General features: G+C 36.9%; 1 protein-coding gene across 4 annotated transcripts in view; it reads left to right on the forward strand.

Moving 5' to 3' along the window:
* The window catches only part of GALNT3 (polypeptide N-acetylgalactosaminyltransferase 3), a 56,653-nt gene that overhangs the window by 33,079 nt on the left and 5,535 nt on the right, over positions 1-18,039 (forward strand). For all 4 annotated transcript variants that reach the window (XM_066279989.1, XM_066279990.1, XM_066279988.1 and 1 more), the window contains 6 exons: positions 2,893-3,042; positions 6,720-6,954; positions 7,923-8,040; positions 9,537-9,737; positions 11,656-11,787; positions 11,999-12,100. In XM_066279989.1, the coding sequence (XP_066136086.1) occupies positions 2,893-3,042; positions 6,720-6,954; positions 7,923-8,040; positions 9,537-9,737; positions 11,656-11,787; positions 11,999-12,100 (938 nt within the window). The remainder of the gene's footprint in view (positions 1-2,892; positions 3,043-6,719; positions 6,955-7,922; positions 8,041-9,536; positions 9,738-11,655; positions 11,788-11,998; positions 12,101-18,039) is intronic.

Raw genomic sequence — 18,039 nt, forward strand, 5'->3', positions numbered from 1 at the left:
TTTATTTATTTACGGCTTGATCTGTTCTGAACTTATTCTTTCTGTTTGAACTGCAGTCCATAGAGTTTAACGTGACATCTGGTTAACCTCTTATACGTTTTACCTTTTAAAAAAAGACTTTATTTGGCCCTAGCCGGTTGGCTCAGTGGTAGAGTATCGGCCTGGCGTGCAGGAGTCCCAGGTTCGATTCCCGGCCGGGGCACACAGGAGAAGCGCCCATCTGCTTCTCTACCCCTCCCACTCTCTTTCCTCTCTGCTTCTCTCTTCCTCTCCCACAGCCAAGGCTCCATTGGAGCAAAGTTGGCCCGGGCACTGAGGATGGCTCTGTGGCCTCTGCCTCACATGCTAGAATGGCTCTGGTTGCAACAGAGCAATGCCCCGGATGGGCAAAGCATCGCCCCCTGGTGGGCATGCCAGGTGGATTCTGGTCAGGCGCATGCGGGAGTCTGTCTGACTGCCTCCCCGTTTCCAGCTTCGGAAAAATACACACAAAAAAAGACTTTATTTTAGAAATCTTTCTCTCTTTGGTTTCTTGAACTTTGTTTTCAGATGATTTTTATTTTGCTTCATTTTTCAAGTAGTGAAAATAAGCCTTCAGTTGAAGTAAACTTAATTATTTAATTGCAAAAAAATTAATAGAATTAAAGGAAATCAGAATGAAAAATTATATCCATTTATAATCTTCCTATTTTAATCATTTTTATCTTTGTTTTAAATCACTATTTAAATAAATATAGACTATCTAAATCCCATCTTGAAATCTGACATTGTTACATATTGTTATTAGCTCATTTCTTTTACCATCAGAACTTTATTTTCTATGACAATTATGGACTAGATGCATTTTATTAACCATTTACCTTTATTTAACTCATAGTGTTACTGTACATTACATTGTAGTGAATATCCATGTAATTCTGTTATTTTTTTCTTTTGAATTCTGTCTTTGGATAAGTTAGAAGTAGACTGCTTGATTAAAGAGGTCTGAATTTTTTTATAATTCTTTATAGCAATTAATAATAGACATGGAATAGTTTTCTTGTTGAGGACTCTCTTTGTATACTAGTGTAGTGTGTCTTATTGAATCAAAGAGCTATCTAATGAATAGCCACTGTGGAAAATGTGTTCCTACTTGCTTTAAAGAGTTTGTGAAGTAGTAACCACAGTCCCTGATTTTAACTAGCTTAGGGGAAAGCAGCATAAATATGTGGATAATCAAATAACAGGCATAGTTAAAAACCAATGCTAGCAAAACAAAAGATAATCAACATTTACAGAGCATAGGCCCTGTCCCAAGCCATGTCTTAAATGTTTTAGTTTTATAGTAAGTAGTCTCTCATTTTATCCTCCTAACAGTCTCCTGCAAGGGTAAATCTTATCATTCCCATCTTACAGGTAAAGAAACTGAGTTACAAAAAGGTGAAATAACTTGCCCAAAGTCTCACAGCTAAAAGTAAATGGTGTTATAAATTGAATCCAGAAGGTCAAACTTTATAGCTTTGTGCTGTTAACCTCACAAAAGTTGGGGTGTGGATGGGTACTAAATTTAGGAGGCAGATAAAAATTCATAGGAAATTCAGAAGGTGTGGGTAAATAAAAAATTTAACACGATTTATTGGGACATTATTTGAAAGAATATGTAGTGACTCCATTTGTTTTAAAGTTCCTATTAATACCTTTGAAATGTTTTTATTTTATACGTTTCTATTTTACAAATCTATGATTAAACCAGAAACACTCATAATTATATTTTTAAGACAAAATACAGTCCTCCTTGTCTTTCAGAAAATTAATTCTGAGGTACTTAGATGTTTAAAAAGTTAATCTGTCACTCTGAGACAACAATGCTTAGATTTGTTTTTCCATAAAAAATGTTTCTAGACTCTTTCTTTATGTTTAAGTTTTGAATAAGCAACTATCTTAGCTGCACCACCAGAGAACTGAAAAAACATATATAATTAGAGATGAAGCTATCTACATTTGCTTCTGAAATCTGCAGAAGCAAACATTTACCATAAGACATCTTTCTAAGGCTATGCTATGAGCCCAAGAAGCCCACTGGAAGAACTGCATTATATACCCAATAAAAAAATCAAAATTTAGTGATGAAAAGCAGGCTTAAGAAATTGTTTAAAAATATGAACACTTGACTGACTTGGTTAATGTTTTCCTGTGCCTACTGTCCTACCTCTTGCTTATAATGTGTCTCATTCAAATTAGAATATTGACTATCTTAAGTTCTACATCTATTACTAAAGTTTTGCCTGTTTTTAGCTTTATTCCTGATTTTCCATTATTTTTTTCATATTTTTACTGGAAAAAATTCTGTGTCAAGAGACTCCAAAGATTTTGAAAATTTTCTGCTGATTCTGTAGAATTAGTCCCAAACTGCTGTAGCCCAGGACTGTCTTTACTTGCTTTTTGCTCAACATTTTAGTCTTAAATTATTTTAATCACTGCCTACGTATCAGAGAATTCTTTTGATACTTGGCATTTTTCTTCAAATTTTAAAAGTAAATAACAATTTTCTAAGTGTCAGATATCTTTTTGCCAAATTCAGTTTCTTTACTCAGTTAATTTTCTCTAAGTGAATCTTCTGAACTTCTGGGGTCTACTCCATTGGCGGTCTCTCACTTTGCCCCAAATTATTGATATGACATATACAGAATATGTACTATAATGTTATTTTAAAGTAGTTCAGAAGTTAAGATTTGCATGTCTAACTTTTTTCAAATAGGTAATGTCATAATTTTCATTTTAATGGAAGAATATATGTAACTGTTAAGATTATGAATGTGGAGGTATTGTCCTGTGGTTTCTTTATTAGCTCTCATATGTCATAGGTGAAAAGGAATTTCAGAAGAGTTAATCCTGATTTATTTTTTCTTACAGAATACTTACATGATAAACTAGAGGAATATATAAAGCAATTTTCTATAGTGAAAATAGTGAGACAGAGAGAGAGAAAAGGTCTGATCACTGCACGGTTGCTAGGAGCAACAGTAGCAACAGCTGAAACGCTCACATTTTTAGATGCTCACTGTAAGTATCTATGTGTAGACATAGTTGTAATAAATTTCCTCCTTCCACCCCCTAATTTAAAAGGTAAGGACACCTTTGCTTTAAATGCCTAAATGTGTTTTCTTAAACATCATTTTCAACTGGTGATTATAGCAATGATAGCCCAAGCAGATTATAGCTCTGCATATGGCTTCCTTTCACTAATGCAAATTTAGTACCTTCTTTGCTATTAAGGCTTCCAACTTTTCGGTCTTCCAGTGACCAGCTTCCCCAGTGAGTTATCCTTGCCTGGGATTTTTTTCAGATGCCCATTCTGTCAAAAAAAAGAAAGAAAAAAAGTGTGCGTGTGTGTTTTCCCTCAGTATTCTTGACCTATACAGTTCTAAATAAGTGAAAATTTTGTTTGTTTAAATGTAGTCAACCCTATCAATAAACTTTGTTCTTGTGCTGCTAACACTTTTAAGTTGTATATTTCAGGGTTTTTCCCCAAAGATTCATACATTACTTCTTGTACCAAGTTAGGGGTTCCCCCCTTCCAATTTCTGGTGTATCTCCCATGAACATTGTCAATTTTTGTTGCTGCTAAGGTTCTTTCCTTTGTATTTTAAAGGTTTTTTCCCTCAGTGTCAATGATTTTGAAGAAAATATTTGCAAGGTGTTTTTAGAGTCAATGTTTAATGTACACGTTAGGTATTACTAAAATGTCACTTTATCCCTCGACCTCTAAATTTAGTTAGTTTTACATTTTTTTAAGTGAGAGGAAGGGAGACAGAGAGACAGACTCCTGCATGCACCCCCATCGGGATCTACCCAGTAACCCCCACCTGGGGTCAATGCTCAAATCAACTGAAGTATCCTCAGTGCCTGGGGCCAGTGCTCGAACCAGTCGAACCACTGACTGTGGGAGGGGAAGATAAAAGATGGCGGAGAGGGTGGAGGCAAGAAGCAGATGAAGCAGATGGTTGCTTCTCTCTTGTGCCTGACTGGAAATCAAACCCGGGATATCCATATGCCAGGCCCACACTCTATCCACTGAGCCCACCATCCAGAGCTAGGTTTTACTTTTTGTATGAGTGTTTAGCTTTAAATTTGCCAGCCCTTGGTTGTGTTTGACCCAGAAAATGGTATCAAACTTTTGCTAATTATCACAGAAATCCTTTTAAGTTTACTGGAGTCTCTTTAGAGCTAACACTTTCAAAAATCTCTTAATATCATCCACTTAAAAAATGAAGAGAGATCTAAGGTAACCCAAAAAGTCATTTTAAAAGGAAATGGTTGACCCCGGTCAGTTGGCTCAGTGGTGGAGCGCTGACCCAGTGTGTGGGTGTCCCATGTTCAGTTCCTGGTCAAGGCACACAGGAGAAGCGCCCATCTGCTTCTCCACCCCTACCCTTCTCTCTCTCTCTCTCTCCTGCAGCCATGGCTCAATTGGTTTGGGTGCTGGGGATGGCTCTGTAGAGCCTGTGCCTCAAGTGCTAAAAAAAAAATTGCTTGGCTGCAAGTGGCCCCAGATGGGCAGAGCATCGTCCCCAGACAGGGGTTAACCCAGTGGATCCAGGTTTCGGCGCATGCGGGAGTCGGTCTCTCTTATGTCCCCTCCTCTTACTTGGAAGAAGAAAAAAATAATAAAATAAAAAATAAAAGGAAATGGTGTGTTCTCCAGTATTTCCTTTCTTGATCCAAAATTACAATGATGTCAGACTGGGCATTCTTTTTTTTTTTTTGTATTTTTCTGAAGCTGGAAACGGGGAGAGACAAACAGACTCCCGCAAGCGCCCAACCGGGATTCACCCGGCACGCCCACCAGGGAGCGATGCTCTGCCCACCAGGGGGCAATGCTCTGCCCCTCCGGGGCGTCGCTATGTTGCGACCAGAGCCACTCTAGCGCCTGGGGCAGAGGCCAAGGAGCCATCCCCAGCGCCCGGGCCATCTTTGTTCCAATGGAGCCTTAGCTGCGGGAGGGGAAGAGAGAGACAGAGAGGAAGGAGAGAGGGAGGGGTGGAGAAGCAGATGGGCGCTTCTCCTGTGTGCCCTGGCCGGGAATCGACTGGGCATTCTTACCCTCCAGGTGATGTATTTAATTTTCTTCCTGGACCGGGACTGCTAAACTCCCTGTAATGGGAGCCTTGAGTAGGACTGCACACATCCGCATTTCCTGCATCCTGTGTGTCTTGTGAGATAGCCTGGCCTGGGACCAGATCTTTTATCACATTCCTTTGTTCCACTTTCTATTAAGGCTGGAACAGGTTGAATGGTCCCTCTCCAACAGCTAAAATCAGACGTTTTAAAAAATATATGTTTTATTTTATTTGTATTTATTGATTTTTAGAAAGAGAAAGAGAAATATAAATTTGTTGTTCCACTTATTCATGAATTCATTGGTTGCTTCCCTATGTGCCCTGACCGGGGATCAAACTTACAACCTTGGTGTATCGGGAGGATGCTCCAACCAACCGAGTTACCCAGCCAGGGCTAAAATCAGAATATTCAGCCTCCTTGACTTACCTTCATCTAAGATCCAGTCAGAGAAGTGAAAATTTTGAGTATTGTATTTTACTCAGGGAGACAAGTCTAAGAAAAACACTTTCGGGCCCTGACCTGTGGTGGGGCAGTGGATAAGGCATCGACCTGAATGCTGAGGTCACTGGTTCCAAATTCCAGGCTTTCCTGGCCAAGGCTCATACAAGAAGCAGCTAATACAAGGTGATGCTTCTCATTCCTTTCCACACTTCTCTCTACAGAAAACAAAACAAGGCCTGACCTGTGGTGGCACAGTGGATAAAGCGTCGACCTGGAAATGCTGAGGTCGCTGGTTCGAAACCCTGGGCTTGCCTGGTCAAGGCATATATGGGAGTTGATGCTTCCAGCTCCTCCCCCTTATCTCTCTCTGTGTGTCTCTCTCTCCTCTCTAAAAAAATGAATAAATAAATTAAAACAAAAAAAAAATCAACAGTTTTGGGGCTAGGTGGTATGGATCATCAAAAAGTTATCTTTGAGGCCCTGGCCGGTTGGCTCAGTGGTAGAGCGTCGGCCTGGTGTGCAGAGGTCCCGGGTTTGATTCCTGGCCAGGGCACACAGGAGAAGCACCCATCTGCTTCTCCACCCCTCCCTCTCTCCTTCCTCTCTGTCTCTCTCTTCCCCTCCCGCAGGGAGGCTCCATTGGAGCAAAGATGGCCCGGGTGCTGGGGATGGCTCCTTGGCCTCTACCCCAGGCGCTAGAGTGGCTCTGGTCGCGACAGAGCGATTCCCCGGAGGGGCAGAGCATCGCCCCCTGGTGGGCGTGCCAGGTGGATCCCGGTCGGGCGCATGCGGGAGTCTGTCTGACTGTCTCTCCCCGTTTCCAGCTTCAGAAAAATACACACACACAAAAAAAAAAGTTATCTTTGATTCATGACCCATTAGAAAGAGAAACACTTCATCTGAAACTTAAATATTCCAGTATTATTTTGTTGTCTTTCTACAGTGAAAAAGAGATCATCATCTGTAGGAAAGTTTACCTAATGATGCTGGATCTTGGTTTACTTTTTTAATCCTACCCTAATCTCTTTTCAAGAAAACTTTAAGAAATCTCCCCCTTTATAAATGTTCAAAAGACAAATGACTTTGTTTTCATTTCTCTGTAAACCCACTTCCAAAAACCAAAAGAATAAAAATCCTGAGTGTTTTCGTTGAATTAATTAAAATTGTGTTCTTTTCAGGTGAGTGTTTCTATGGCTGGTTAGAACCTTTGTTGGCCAGAATAGCTGAGAACTACACGGCCGTTGTGAGTCCGGATATTGCATCCATAGATATGAACACATTTGAATTCAACAAACCTTCTCCTTATGGAAGTAATCATAACCGAGGGAATTTTGACTGGAGCCTTTCATTTGGCTGGGAAGCACTTCCTGATCATGAGAGGCAAAGGAGGAAAGATGAAACCTACCCAATTAAGTAAGATGATTGCTCATAAAGACATATATATGTGTATATATATGTATGTGTGTGTATATATATAGTTTAACTATTTGAGTATGTATGTGGACTTTGCTTTTTACAGTAATTGCCTCCAAGGTAATTCACCCTAATGGAATAAAGAGCACATATTTTCTATATGCAGGGAATAGAGAATTTATTTATTTATGAATTACACATAGTGTTACTGAGTAGGAAGTAGAATAAGGCGACACTATGTCTTCTTCATAATTATTACTTAAGAATACTTGAGTGCATGCCGAAGTTTGTCTCACTATTTCCCTCATTTGAGAAAGAAGAAAAAAAAATCTTTATGTTTGTTTAGAAGATAGTTAATAATTTTACTATGTTGAGAATGGATGCTTAAAGTGCCCCCCACACACTTGACTTTGGAAATACCATTTTCAGTTTTTATTCATCTATATAAGAGCTTTGAAATTGAGATTTCTCTTTTTAATATGTTTGTGAATTTGATTCAGTAGCTATTTTACTTTTGTGACAGAGACAGAGGCACAAATAGGGATAGACAGACAGGAAGGGAGAGATGAAAAGCATCAGTTCTTCACTGTGGCACCTTAGTTGTTCATTGACTGCTTTCTCATATGTGCCTTGACGGGGAAGGGGGACTGCAGCAGAGCGAATGACCCCTTGCTCAAGCCAGCAATCTTGGGCTCAAGCTAGCGACCTTGGGATTCAAACCAGTGACCTTTGGGCTCAAGCAGTGACCATGGGGTCATGTCCTTGATCCTACACCCAAACCCGCAATCCCATGCTCAAGCTGGTGCGCCCACACTCTAGCTGACGACTTCAGGGTTTCGAACCAGGGTCCTTTGCATCCCAGTCCAATGCTCTATCCACTGTGCCACTGCCTGGTCAGGCTGATTTAGTTCTCTAAAAAGTTTTTATTTGGTTTTTATAATAAAGTTTGACAATGGATTATTTTTCAGAACACCCACTTTTGCAGGAGGTCTTTTTTCCATATCGAAAGAATACTTTGAATATATCGGCACTTATGATGATGAAATGGAAATCTGGGGAGGTGAAAACATAGAAATGTCTTTCAGAGTAAGTTTATAAACATAGCATACTTATTAATCAGTGAAATATATATTTTGTTCTAATTGGCTGATATAGATTACCATGGATGTGTTCAGTCTTTACTTTTTGTGCTTTCTCAAATTTAATTACTAGAAATTTTAGAATAGGATATTTCCTTTAAAAATGTAACTAAATGAATTTATTTGTTGTTGCCAGTATAACAAGATGAATCAGTTAAATGCCTGTGTCCAGGCAATAACACCAATTAATGCACTTGTAGCTACTGAATTCCAGCCAAGATAAATATAATTAAATCTAGTGCTTCAGGAAATAAGTTAATTATCAAGGGAGTCAGAATGGAAAAACATTTATGTATAATTTTAAAGGACATTGAACTTAACTCTTTGGATTAAATGAGGTTTTTCCCCCCCCATACATATGAAAAGTTAATATGAGACACGAAACAAAGGTTCTGGATGGCCTCCACATGTACTTATTTGATTGCATGAAGTCATTTTCTGCCGTGATTTTGTCATTCATTTTTTATCCCCTAGGCTGGAATGTAGTGGAAAAATAACTGAACAAGGAGTTAGAAGATTTAAATTTTGGCTCTGACTCCATCACAGTGATGATCTTAGCCAAGTTTGAACTGCTTAAGGGCAGGGGTCTTATTTTATTCATTTCAGTTTACCCAACCCCTAACACATGTTAGACCTCAAGCACAGTTTATTGAATTAAACATATCACTGAGCTTTCTCATTTGTTTAAAAAAGAAAAAAAAGAGAGAGAAAGAATATGATCACTTGCCTTAATACTACCACATACTATTAAGCATGGCTTTCTTTTAGATTTTTTGCTTAGTAATTAACTATTTATGACAGAACTTATCATCAAGATATAAGTGAATAGGTATTGATTTAATGACTTGCCATTTTATTTAGAATTAATGCAAAGAAGTTTTTTTTTTTACAATCTTTAAATATGTTTGAGGTTTTTTTAAATGAGCAACTATAAGTTCAGTAGATTTTACTTTAGTATATGACTATCTGAAATTGTTTGGTTTTTTTTGGACTAAAAATTGAGTAATCAAAGGATAAACAGAGTGTGGGTTCAGTTATTGCATGACTACTAGCTCATCCCACAGAAGAGAGACTTCAAGTGAAGTAACCATATAAGTTGTATAAGAAGACAGAAGTTAAATGCAGAAGATCTTTTAGTCTTCTTTTAGAGAACTTGCATAATTGTCTACAAAAAGAAAATTTTGGGATTAATTTTAATGAAGGTTCTGAAATTGTTAAATTTCTAAAAATATGCATTTGTTTACTTTAGTGTTTATACTACTTAATAACATTTTTTTTATAGTTAAGAACAAGTTGAAATGACGGGGCAGAGACTATCTGTGAAGTTATGATGAACCTCTTTTTTATTTTTTGCTTTTATTAATATTTTAAAGATGAACTTACAAGCAACACTTTGATTTTCCTAAAATACTGTAAATTTAAACAAATATCATTAATTATCAGGTATGGCAATGTGGTGGGCAGTTGGAGATTATGCCTTGCTCTGTTGTTGGACATGTTTTTCGCAGCAAAAGCCCTCATACCTTTCCAAAAGGCACTCAGGTGATTGCTCGCAACCAAGTTCGCCTTGCAGAAGTCTGGATGGATGAATACAAGGAAATATTTTATAGGAGAAACACAGATGCAGCAAAAATCGTTAAACAGGTAAGTCAGAGCTAAGTGAGTAAATCACAATAAAAATCCACTCCCGAGTTCTTTTACTTCTTTGAGTAAACTCAAGTACAAAATACTTTTAAAAGCTATTTTGAAGCTGGCTTTTTTCACTCTTAAAATATATATATAATTTATGATACCAGTTTAATTTTTTTTAATTGAGTAAATTACTTTTAAAAAATGTAGGCATTTTACTTTGATGGTATCTTTTTTAATATTGGAAGTTTTGTAAATGCCTTGGTTCAATATTTTTTCTCAAAGAAAATAAGATGAGGTCGAGCTTTATAACTGGTCTTAGGTGATGTGGTTAACACCTAAATCACGGTACTAAGTGGCTCTTTAAACTGGAGATAGAAATAATGTCAGAATGTAGGGGAAGACTAAACCAAGAGTATCAGGCCTGCCCCTCAAGTTCTTGCTCCGCTGCACACTCAGGGCCCACCATGGCACAGCCCCTTTGAGATTGTAAATTGGGGATGACACTTCCTTATAAGGTGGCTGAGAGGTTTGCTGGATATAGGATGTATGCTCAACAGGTTCACTTCTCTGTCCTTCCTTGTCTTAAGAGAGGAAATACTTGCCTTCCTCCCAGAGTAGCTATGAAATAAAGAAATAAGTGCTAACAAATGTATGGCAGTGTTGTTATGACCGGTCGTAGATAAAGGTCGGCAGAATTGTGGTGCCTAATACATGAGAACTAAGTCCCAATAGCTTTAATATTAATCGTAGTAAATGAGCTAGACAATATAAGAACATGCCTCGGTAAATGGCACCCAACTCTGCATAAGAGACAGTGTTGATTTGTGGGGAGGTGGTGGTATATTGGGTTTAAAGGGCATCAACATGTTGATGTCATAAAGATCCAGTTACCTCTTTTCACCTTTCCTTTGGCCTCCAGTGTAGCCTTGTAAACATGTCGGTAGAATGCAGTCAGAGCACAGCTGGCTTAGATTGCCCTCTTTTTACCCAAGGCCACCAGGACAAATTGGGCAGATTGTATACTGCACAAGGGCGCTTGCCTAAGCAGGCAAGTGGGCGCTAAATACAGCTTATGTTGTTACCCACAAAGAGGCGAGTCAGCAAGCAAACCCCTGTTTTTTACCACAGGGCAAATTGATCTATGTTGTAAAATGCATACCTAGCCAAAAGTCCTTTATGGAGGTTTATACCTTTTGCTTAAACACCTGGGTTCAAGACTTTGAAGTTGGCAGGGAACATATTTTCTGTAGTTGAGCTGACAAGTTGAGAATTTACCTATTCATATATTTAGATACTAAATATTTAATATAATTTTCTTTAAAAATTTTCCAAGGGATAAAATTCCTTTTTAGTTTAATAGTGCCTTTTTTTAAAAAAAAAAAGTTGTTATCTTATTCCCTTAAAATAAAGGAATATAAAATGCAATTGATTAGAAACTTTTTCTATCAATGCATGGTTGCTAGGATATCATTACAGATATTGTTAGGAGTAAGCTACACCCATAAAACTAGAAAAAATTCTTCCCAACCGGGTTGTTTTTGCAGTCTTGATGAGAGAAAAGATATAAATTACATAATGTGTTGGCACTTTCTCTCTATCTGCTTTCTCACACTTCAATTTACAGATCATTCTTGGGATCAATTTTGAATGTTTCCAGTACCATTTCTCTGCTCATTACATTTTGCTAGAGATTTTTGTCCCGTGGGGTAAGTTTGTGGTGAAAGGAAAAACAAAATAGCACTTTGTCATCATGATGACAGTGGTACTTGATTTTCTTTGAAGCCAGAATGAATGGTGAATGCAGTTAAATTTCATCTTGCATTTATCCCAGGCATTTTTTTTGAGACCTAAAAATACCTACTAATAGTAGCATTTGAAGTACTTCACCAGTGCTGTTTTAAGCCTTCTCTTCGCTATCATCTTTCTCCAGAAATCATTTGGTGATCTTTCAAAAAGATTTGAAATAAAGCACCGCCTTCAATGTAAAAACTTTACATGGTATCTGAACAACATTTATCCAGAAGTATATGTGCCAGACCTTAATCCTGTTATATCTGGATATGTGAGTATTTTCCTGCTCCTTTTCACTTGGGATATTCCTTGCCACCAATATTTATGTGGTTTGGGTAAAATTGTTGAAATACTTTCTGGTTGTTTGCTTTTGAGATTTTATACTATTATTATTTATACTACTTCTTGAAATCAATTGAAGAAATGTATAAACCACATAGATTTAAAAAAACAAATTTTATAACTTGAAATTTTTCCTTTAGATTAAAAGCTTTGGTCAGCCTTTATGTCTGGATGTTGGAGAAAATAATCAAGGAGGCAAGCCGTTAATTATGTACACGTGCCATGGACTTGGGGGCAACCAGGTGAGCGCGGCATTGAAAACCCTTCTTCCTCTTTGGTATTTACAAACACTACTAAGTTGTCACATACTTTTCAGGAGCCCTGAATCAATTTTATATTCAGGTAAACTGGTGTGAGAATTTTTTTTTAGATTAAGGTTGGCAATTTATATTGAAATTGTAGTGCTTTATTTTGATACTCATTCTGGCTCTGAAAACAATTTGAAGTTGCTTACCCATTCATTAGAAAAGCAAATGAGAAAAACAATAGAATAATGCCTTTGGAATAAAAAAAATGGGATCTTTTATGTGGTATTTTTATATTGTGTGACTAATGGCATGGTGATTTTGTAAAATTATATATAAAGACTATATTTAACTGGATTCATAAGCAAATTGCATCATGTTAATACCAAAAAAGTAACATTATAAGTTATTTTTTGTGGGCCACAATAAATATTCTAAAAAAAGTTTATTCTTGATTCTCTTTGGTTGATGACATTTCTGCTTGTTAACATTTTTTGACTGTTTTTACCAATTTAGAATCAAATATCAAATGTCACTATTTAGCCTATTATGGGTAGAGAACATAGTAAATTAATATTGAGTTTGTTATCTTTTTTTCCTTGCCTTTTACAAGTGAACTCCTGAAATACTCTTTCATTTGTTAGTTCAACAAAATCATGGAGTGACCCTGCACATCAGATACTCTGCTAGGTTCAGGCAACTTAGATTCTAACTCCTTCAAGGAAATTGGTATTTCAAAACCAGTGGTTACAGTCAGAATAATAAGGTCTGGGATAAAGTGTTCATAGTGCTCTGGGGGCATGGAGAAGGGCATCTGAAATAGACTGGGTGGCCAAACATTTTTGGGAGGAAACATGACATTGGAAAACATTTTTTGAATGGTGCATAGGAGTTACCTAGGTGGCTAGTGGGAATGAAAATGGAACAAGAAGACTGTGAAGAAAGATGTATGAAAGAGAGGAGATAATATGTCTTTTTTTTCCCTGGGAATTAAAGGTATTTTCTTATGGAGTCCAAGATGTATATGGAGGATTTTCACAATATTAAATACTCACAATGTCCTATTTTAACAGAATGGGACTTTGATGATGTCAGTTTTAAGAAGAAAGGGTCAGTTCCTGATCCATATTTTTTCATGTTTTTTCCTACTCGTTAGCCTCATCTTAATCTATTTCTACTACCTGTTCATCCAAACCAATCAATCTACTGAGGGCAGATAATTCAGATGCCCAAAACCCATAGCTATTGAGAAGAAGTTATTGTTGGATGGTTAATGTGTAATTCTGAAAAGGGATGGAGATACACATACATACATATATGTATATATGTGTGTGTATTTGTAAACATGTATAGGCATATTTTTCTGTATTTTTTTTTACATTTTATTTAGAAAATTAAATTTAACAGAGTGACATTGATCAATAGGAGGACATAGGTTTCAGGTAAACATCTCTATAGCATTTAAGCTGTTGATATGTTGTGTACCCATCACCCAAAGTCAAATCATTTTCCATCAGGGTATATTTGTCCCTCTTTAGTCCCTTCCCACCACCTTCTCCACCACATCCCCCTCCCCCTGGTAACCACTTCACTTTTATCTGTGGCTATGATTCTTAGTTTTATATCCCAGCTATTTGTGAAATTATATAGTTCTTAGCTTTTCTTTTTTAATTTACTTATTTTATTCAGTATAATGTTCTCAAGGTCCATCCATGTTGTTAACGGCAATATATCATCATTATTTATGGCTGAGTAGTATTTCATTGTATATATGGACCACTTCTTTTTTATCCAGTCCTCTAGCAAAGCACACATTGGTTGTTTCCATGTCTTGGCCACTGTGAATAATGCTGCGATGAACATGAGGGTGCATGTGTCTTTACATTACAAATATTATTGAGTTTTGAGGTAGATACCCAGTAGAGGGATTGCTATGTCATATGGTCTTTTCTATTCTTAATTTTTTGAGGAACCACCATACTTTCTTCCATAATGATTGTGCCAGTTTGCATTTCCACCAACAGTGATTGAGGGTTCCCTTTTCCTCACAGCCTTTCCAATACTTGTTATCACCTGTCTTGATGATAATAACCAATCTAACAGGTGTGAATTGGTATCTCTTTGTAGTTCTGATTTCCAGTTCTCAAATAGCTAGTGAAGATGAGCAGCTTTTCATGTATCTGTTGGCCATTAGTATGTCTTATTGGGAGAAGTGTCTGTTCACATCCTCCCCCCCTTTTTTTATTAAATTTTTAAATTTATTGAGTTAACATGGATTCAAGTGTCCTACTCAATATAACCCCCTCACACCTCCAACCATGTTCCCCCTATAATACCCCTTTGTCCGCCTCCCCCTAATTCCCTCCCCTCCTTGTCTCTGTAATTTTCTGTCCTGTTATCTGTATGTATGTGTTAGGTATATATAATTTCACTAACCCCTTAACTTCTCTGATCTTGACAACTCATCCTGCTTCCCTCTGACAGCTGTCTCTCTGCTCCTCTTGACCCAATCTCTGCCTCTATTCCATTAATCAGTTCACTTTGTTCATTAGATTCCACACATAAGTGAGATCATATGATATTTGTCTTTCTGTGCCTGGCTTATTTCACTTAGCATACTAATCTCCAGGTCCATCTATGCTATCACAAAAGATGAGATTTCCTTTTTCAATGCTGCATAGTATTCCATTGTGTATATGTAGCACAGCTTTTTAATCCACTTGTCCACTGATGGACACTTGGGCTGTTTCTAGATCTTGGCTATTGTAAACAATGCTGCAATAAACATAGAGATGCATATCTTCTTTTGAATCAGTGTTTTGGGATTCTTGGATATATTCTTAAAAATGGGATAGCTAGGTCAAAAAGCAGTTCCATTTTTAATTTTTTGAGGAATCTCCAAACTGTTTTCCACAGTGGCTGCACAAGTCTGAATTCCCACCAGCAGTGCAGGAAGGTTCCCTTTTGTCCACCCCCTTGCCAACACTTGTGTGTTGATTTGTTAATGAGCACCATTCCGACAGGTGTGAAGTGGTATCTCATTGCAGTTTTAATTTGCATTTTCTGATGTTTAATGATATTGAACATTTTCTCATCTGCCTAATAGCCATCTGTACGTCCTCTTTGGAAAAGTGTCTATTCAGTTCCTTTGCCCATTTCTTAATTGGATTATTTACCTTTCTGGTGTTGAGTTTAAGAAGTTCTTTATAAATTTTGGTTATCAGCTCTTATCAGATGTGTTGGCAAATTGTTTTTCCATTGTGTGGGCCATCTTTTTATTTTATTAATGGTGTTTTTTGCTGTGCAAAAGCCTTTTAATTTGATATAGTCCCATTTGTTTATTTTGTCCTTTATTCCATCTGTTTGTGGAAATATATCTGCAAAAATACTGCTACGAGAGATATTGGAGAGTTTACTGCCTGTTTTCATCCAAAATGTTTATGATTTTGTGACTTACAATTAAGTCTTTTATCCACTTTAAGTTTATTTTTGTGAATGGTGTGAGTTGGTGGTCTAGTTTCATCTTTTTGCATGTACCTGTCCATTTTCCAAAACCATTTATTAAAGAGACTGTCTTTACTCCATTGTATACTGTTGCCTTCTTTGTCAAATATCAATTGGCCATAAAGGCATGGGTTTATTTCTGGGTTCTCGGTTCTGTTCCATTGATCTTTGTACCCATTTTTATGCCAGTACCAAGCTGTTTTGATTACAATGGCCTTGTAGTATAACTTGATATCAGGAAGTGTGATACTTCCCACTTTATTCTTCATTTTCAAGATTGCTGAGGCTATTTTGGTTCTTTTTTGGTTCTATATAGATTTTTAGAATATTTGTTCTATATCTTTAAAGTATGCCATTAGTATTTTAATAGGAATTGTATTGAGTCTATATATTGCTTTGGGTAGTATAGACATTTTTTTTGTGTGTGTGACAGAGAGAGAGAGACAAATAAGGACAGAGAGGAAGGGAGAGAGATGAGAAGCATCGATTCTTCATTCTAGCTCCTTATTCATTGATTGCTTTCTCATATATGCCTTGACCAGGGGGCTACAGCACAGAGAGAGACCCCTTGCTCAAGCCAGTGACCTTGGGATCAGGCAAGCGACCTTGAGCTTCAAGCCAGTGACCTTTAGGCCCAAGCCAGTGAACATGGGGGAATGTTTATGATGCCACACTTAAGCCAGCGACCCTGCTCTCAAGCTGATGAGCTCATGCTCAAGCTGGAGACCTTGAAGGTTCAAACCTTGGTCCTTTGCATCCCAGTGTGATGCTCCTTCCACTGAACCAGCACCTGTTCAGGCTAGTATAGACATTTTAATGATGTTTATTCTTCCTGTCCATGAACATGGTGTATGCTTCCACCTGTTTGTATCTTCCTTGATTTCTTTTTTAAATGTCTTATAATTTTATGCGTACAAGTCTTTTACCTCCTTGGTTAAATTTATACTTAGAAACTTTATTTTTTTGTTGTTGCAGTAGTGAAGGGAATAGTTTCCTTAATTTTGCTTTCTGACAGTTTATTGTTGGTGTATAAAAGTGGCATTGATCTCTGAATATTAATTTTATATCCTGCCACCTTGCTAAATTCATTTATCAGGTCTAGTAGTTTTTTGGCTGAGACTCTGGGGTTTTCTATGTACAGTATCATGGCTTCAGCAAATACTGATAGTATTACTTCTTTTCTGATTTGAGTACCTTTTATTTCTTCTTCTTGTCATATTGCTGTAGCTAGGACTTCAAGAACTATGTTGAATAAGAGTGGTGAAAGAGGGCAACCCTGTCTATTTCAACCCTGTTTGATTTTAAGGAGATTGCTTTTAATTTTTGCGTATTAAGTATGATGTTGGCTGTTGGTTTGTCATATATAGCCATTATTATGTTGAGGTATGTTCTCTGTATTCTCACTCTACTCAGTTTTGATTATAAATGGGTGCTGGATTTTATCAAATGCTTTTTTCTGCATCTGTTGATATAATCATATGATTTTTACCCTTCATTTTGTTTATATGATGAATTACATTTATTGATTTGTGAATATTGTACCAGCCTTGCCTCCCTGGAATAAACCCCACTCGATCAAAATGTATGATCTTTTTAATGTATTGCTGGATCCAGTTTGCTAATATTTTGTTGAAAATTTTAGCATTTGTGTTCATCGGGGATATTGGCCTGTAGTTTTCTTTCTTTGTAGTGTCTTTACCTGGTTTTGGAATTAGGACAATTCTTGCTTCATAAAATAAGCTTGGAAGTCTTCCCTCCTCTTGAATTTTATGCAATAGCTTGAGAAGGATAGGTGTTAGGTCTTCTTTGAATGTTTGGTAAAATTCACCTGTGAAACCATCCAGTCCAGGACTTTTGTTTGCTGGGAGTTTTGCAATAACTGTTTCAATTTCATGTTGTAATCATTCTGTTTAGGTTTTCTGATTTTTCCAAATTGAGTTTTAGAATATTGTATGTTCCTAGGAATTTATCTATTTTGCTTAGGTTGTCCATTTTTTGGCATATAGATCTTCATAGTATTTTCTTACAGTCCTTTGTATTTTTGTGTTGTCAGTTGTTACTTCTCTACTTTCTGATTTTATTTATTTGAGTCCTCTCTCTTTTCTTCTTGATGAGTCTGGTTAAAGGTTTGTCAATGTTATTTACCTTTTCAAAGAACCAGCTCTTAGTTTCATTGATCTTTTGTATTTTTTTAGCCTCTATTATTTCTGATCTGACTTTATTATTTCCTTCTTTCTACTCCCTCTGGGCTTTTTTGTTGTGCTTTTTCTAGTTCTTTTAGATGCAGGGTTAAGTTGTTTATTTGAGCTTTTTCTTCTTAAGATATGCCTGTAAGCCTATAAGCTTCACTCTCAGGACTGCATTTGCTGTATCCCATAGATTTTTGGGTTATTGTTTGTTCATTTTCATTTGTTTTAAGGAAATTTTTTATT

Source organism: Saccopteryx bilineata, chromosome 5 (genome assembly GCF_036850765.1).
Source record: "Saccopteryx bilineata isolate mSacBil1 chromosome 5, mSacBil1_pri_phased_curated, whole genome shotgun sequence".
Taxonomy (NCBI): Eukaryota; Metazoa; Chordata; class Mammalia; order Chiroptera; family Emballonuridae; genus Saccopteryx; species Saccopteryx bilineata.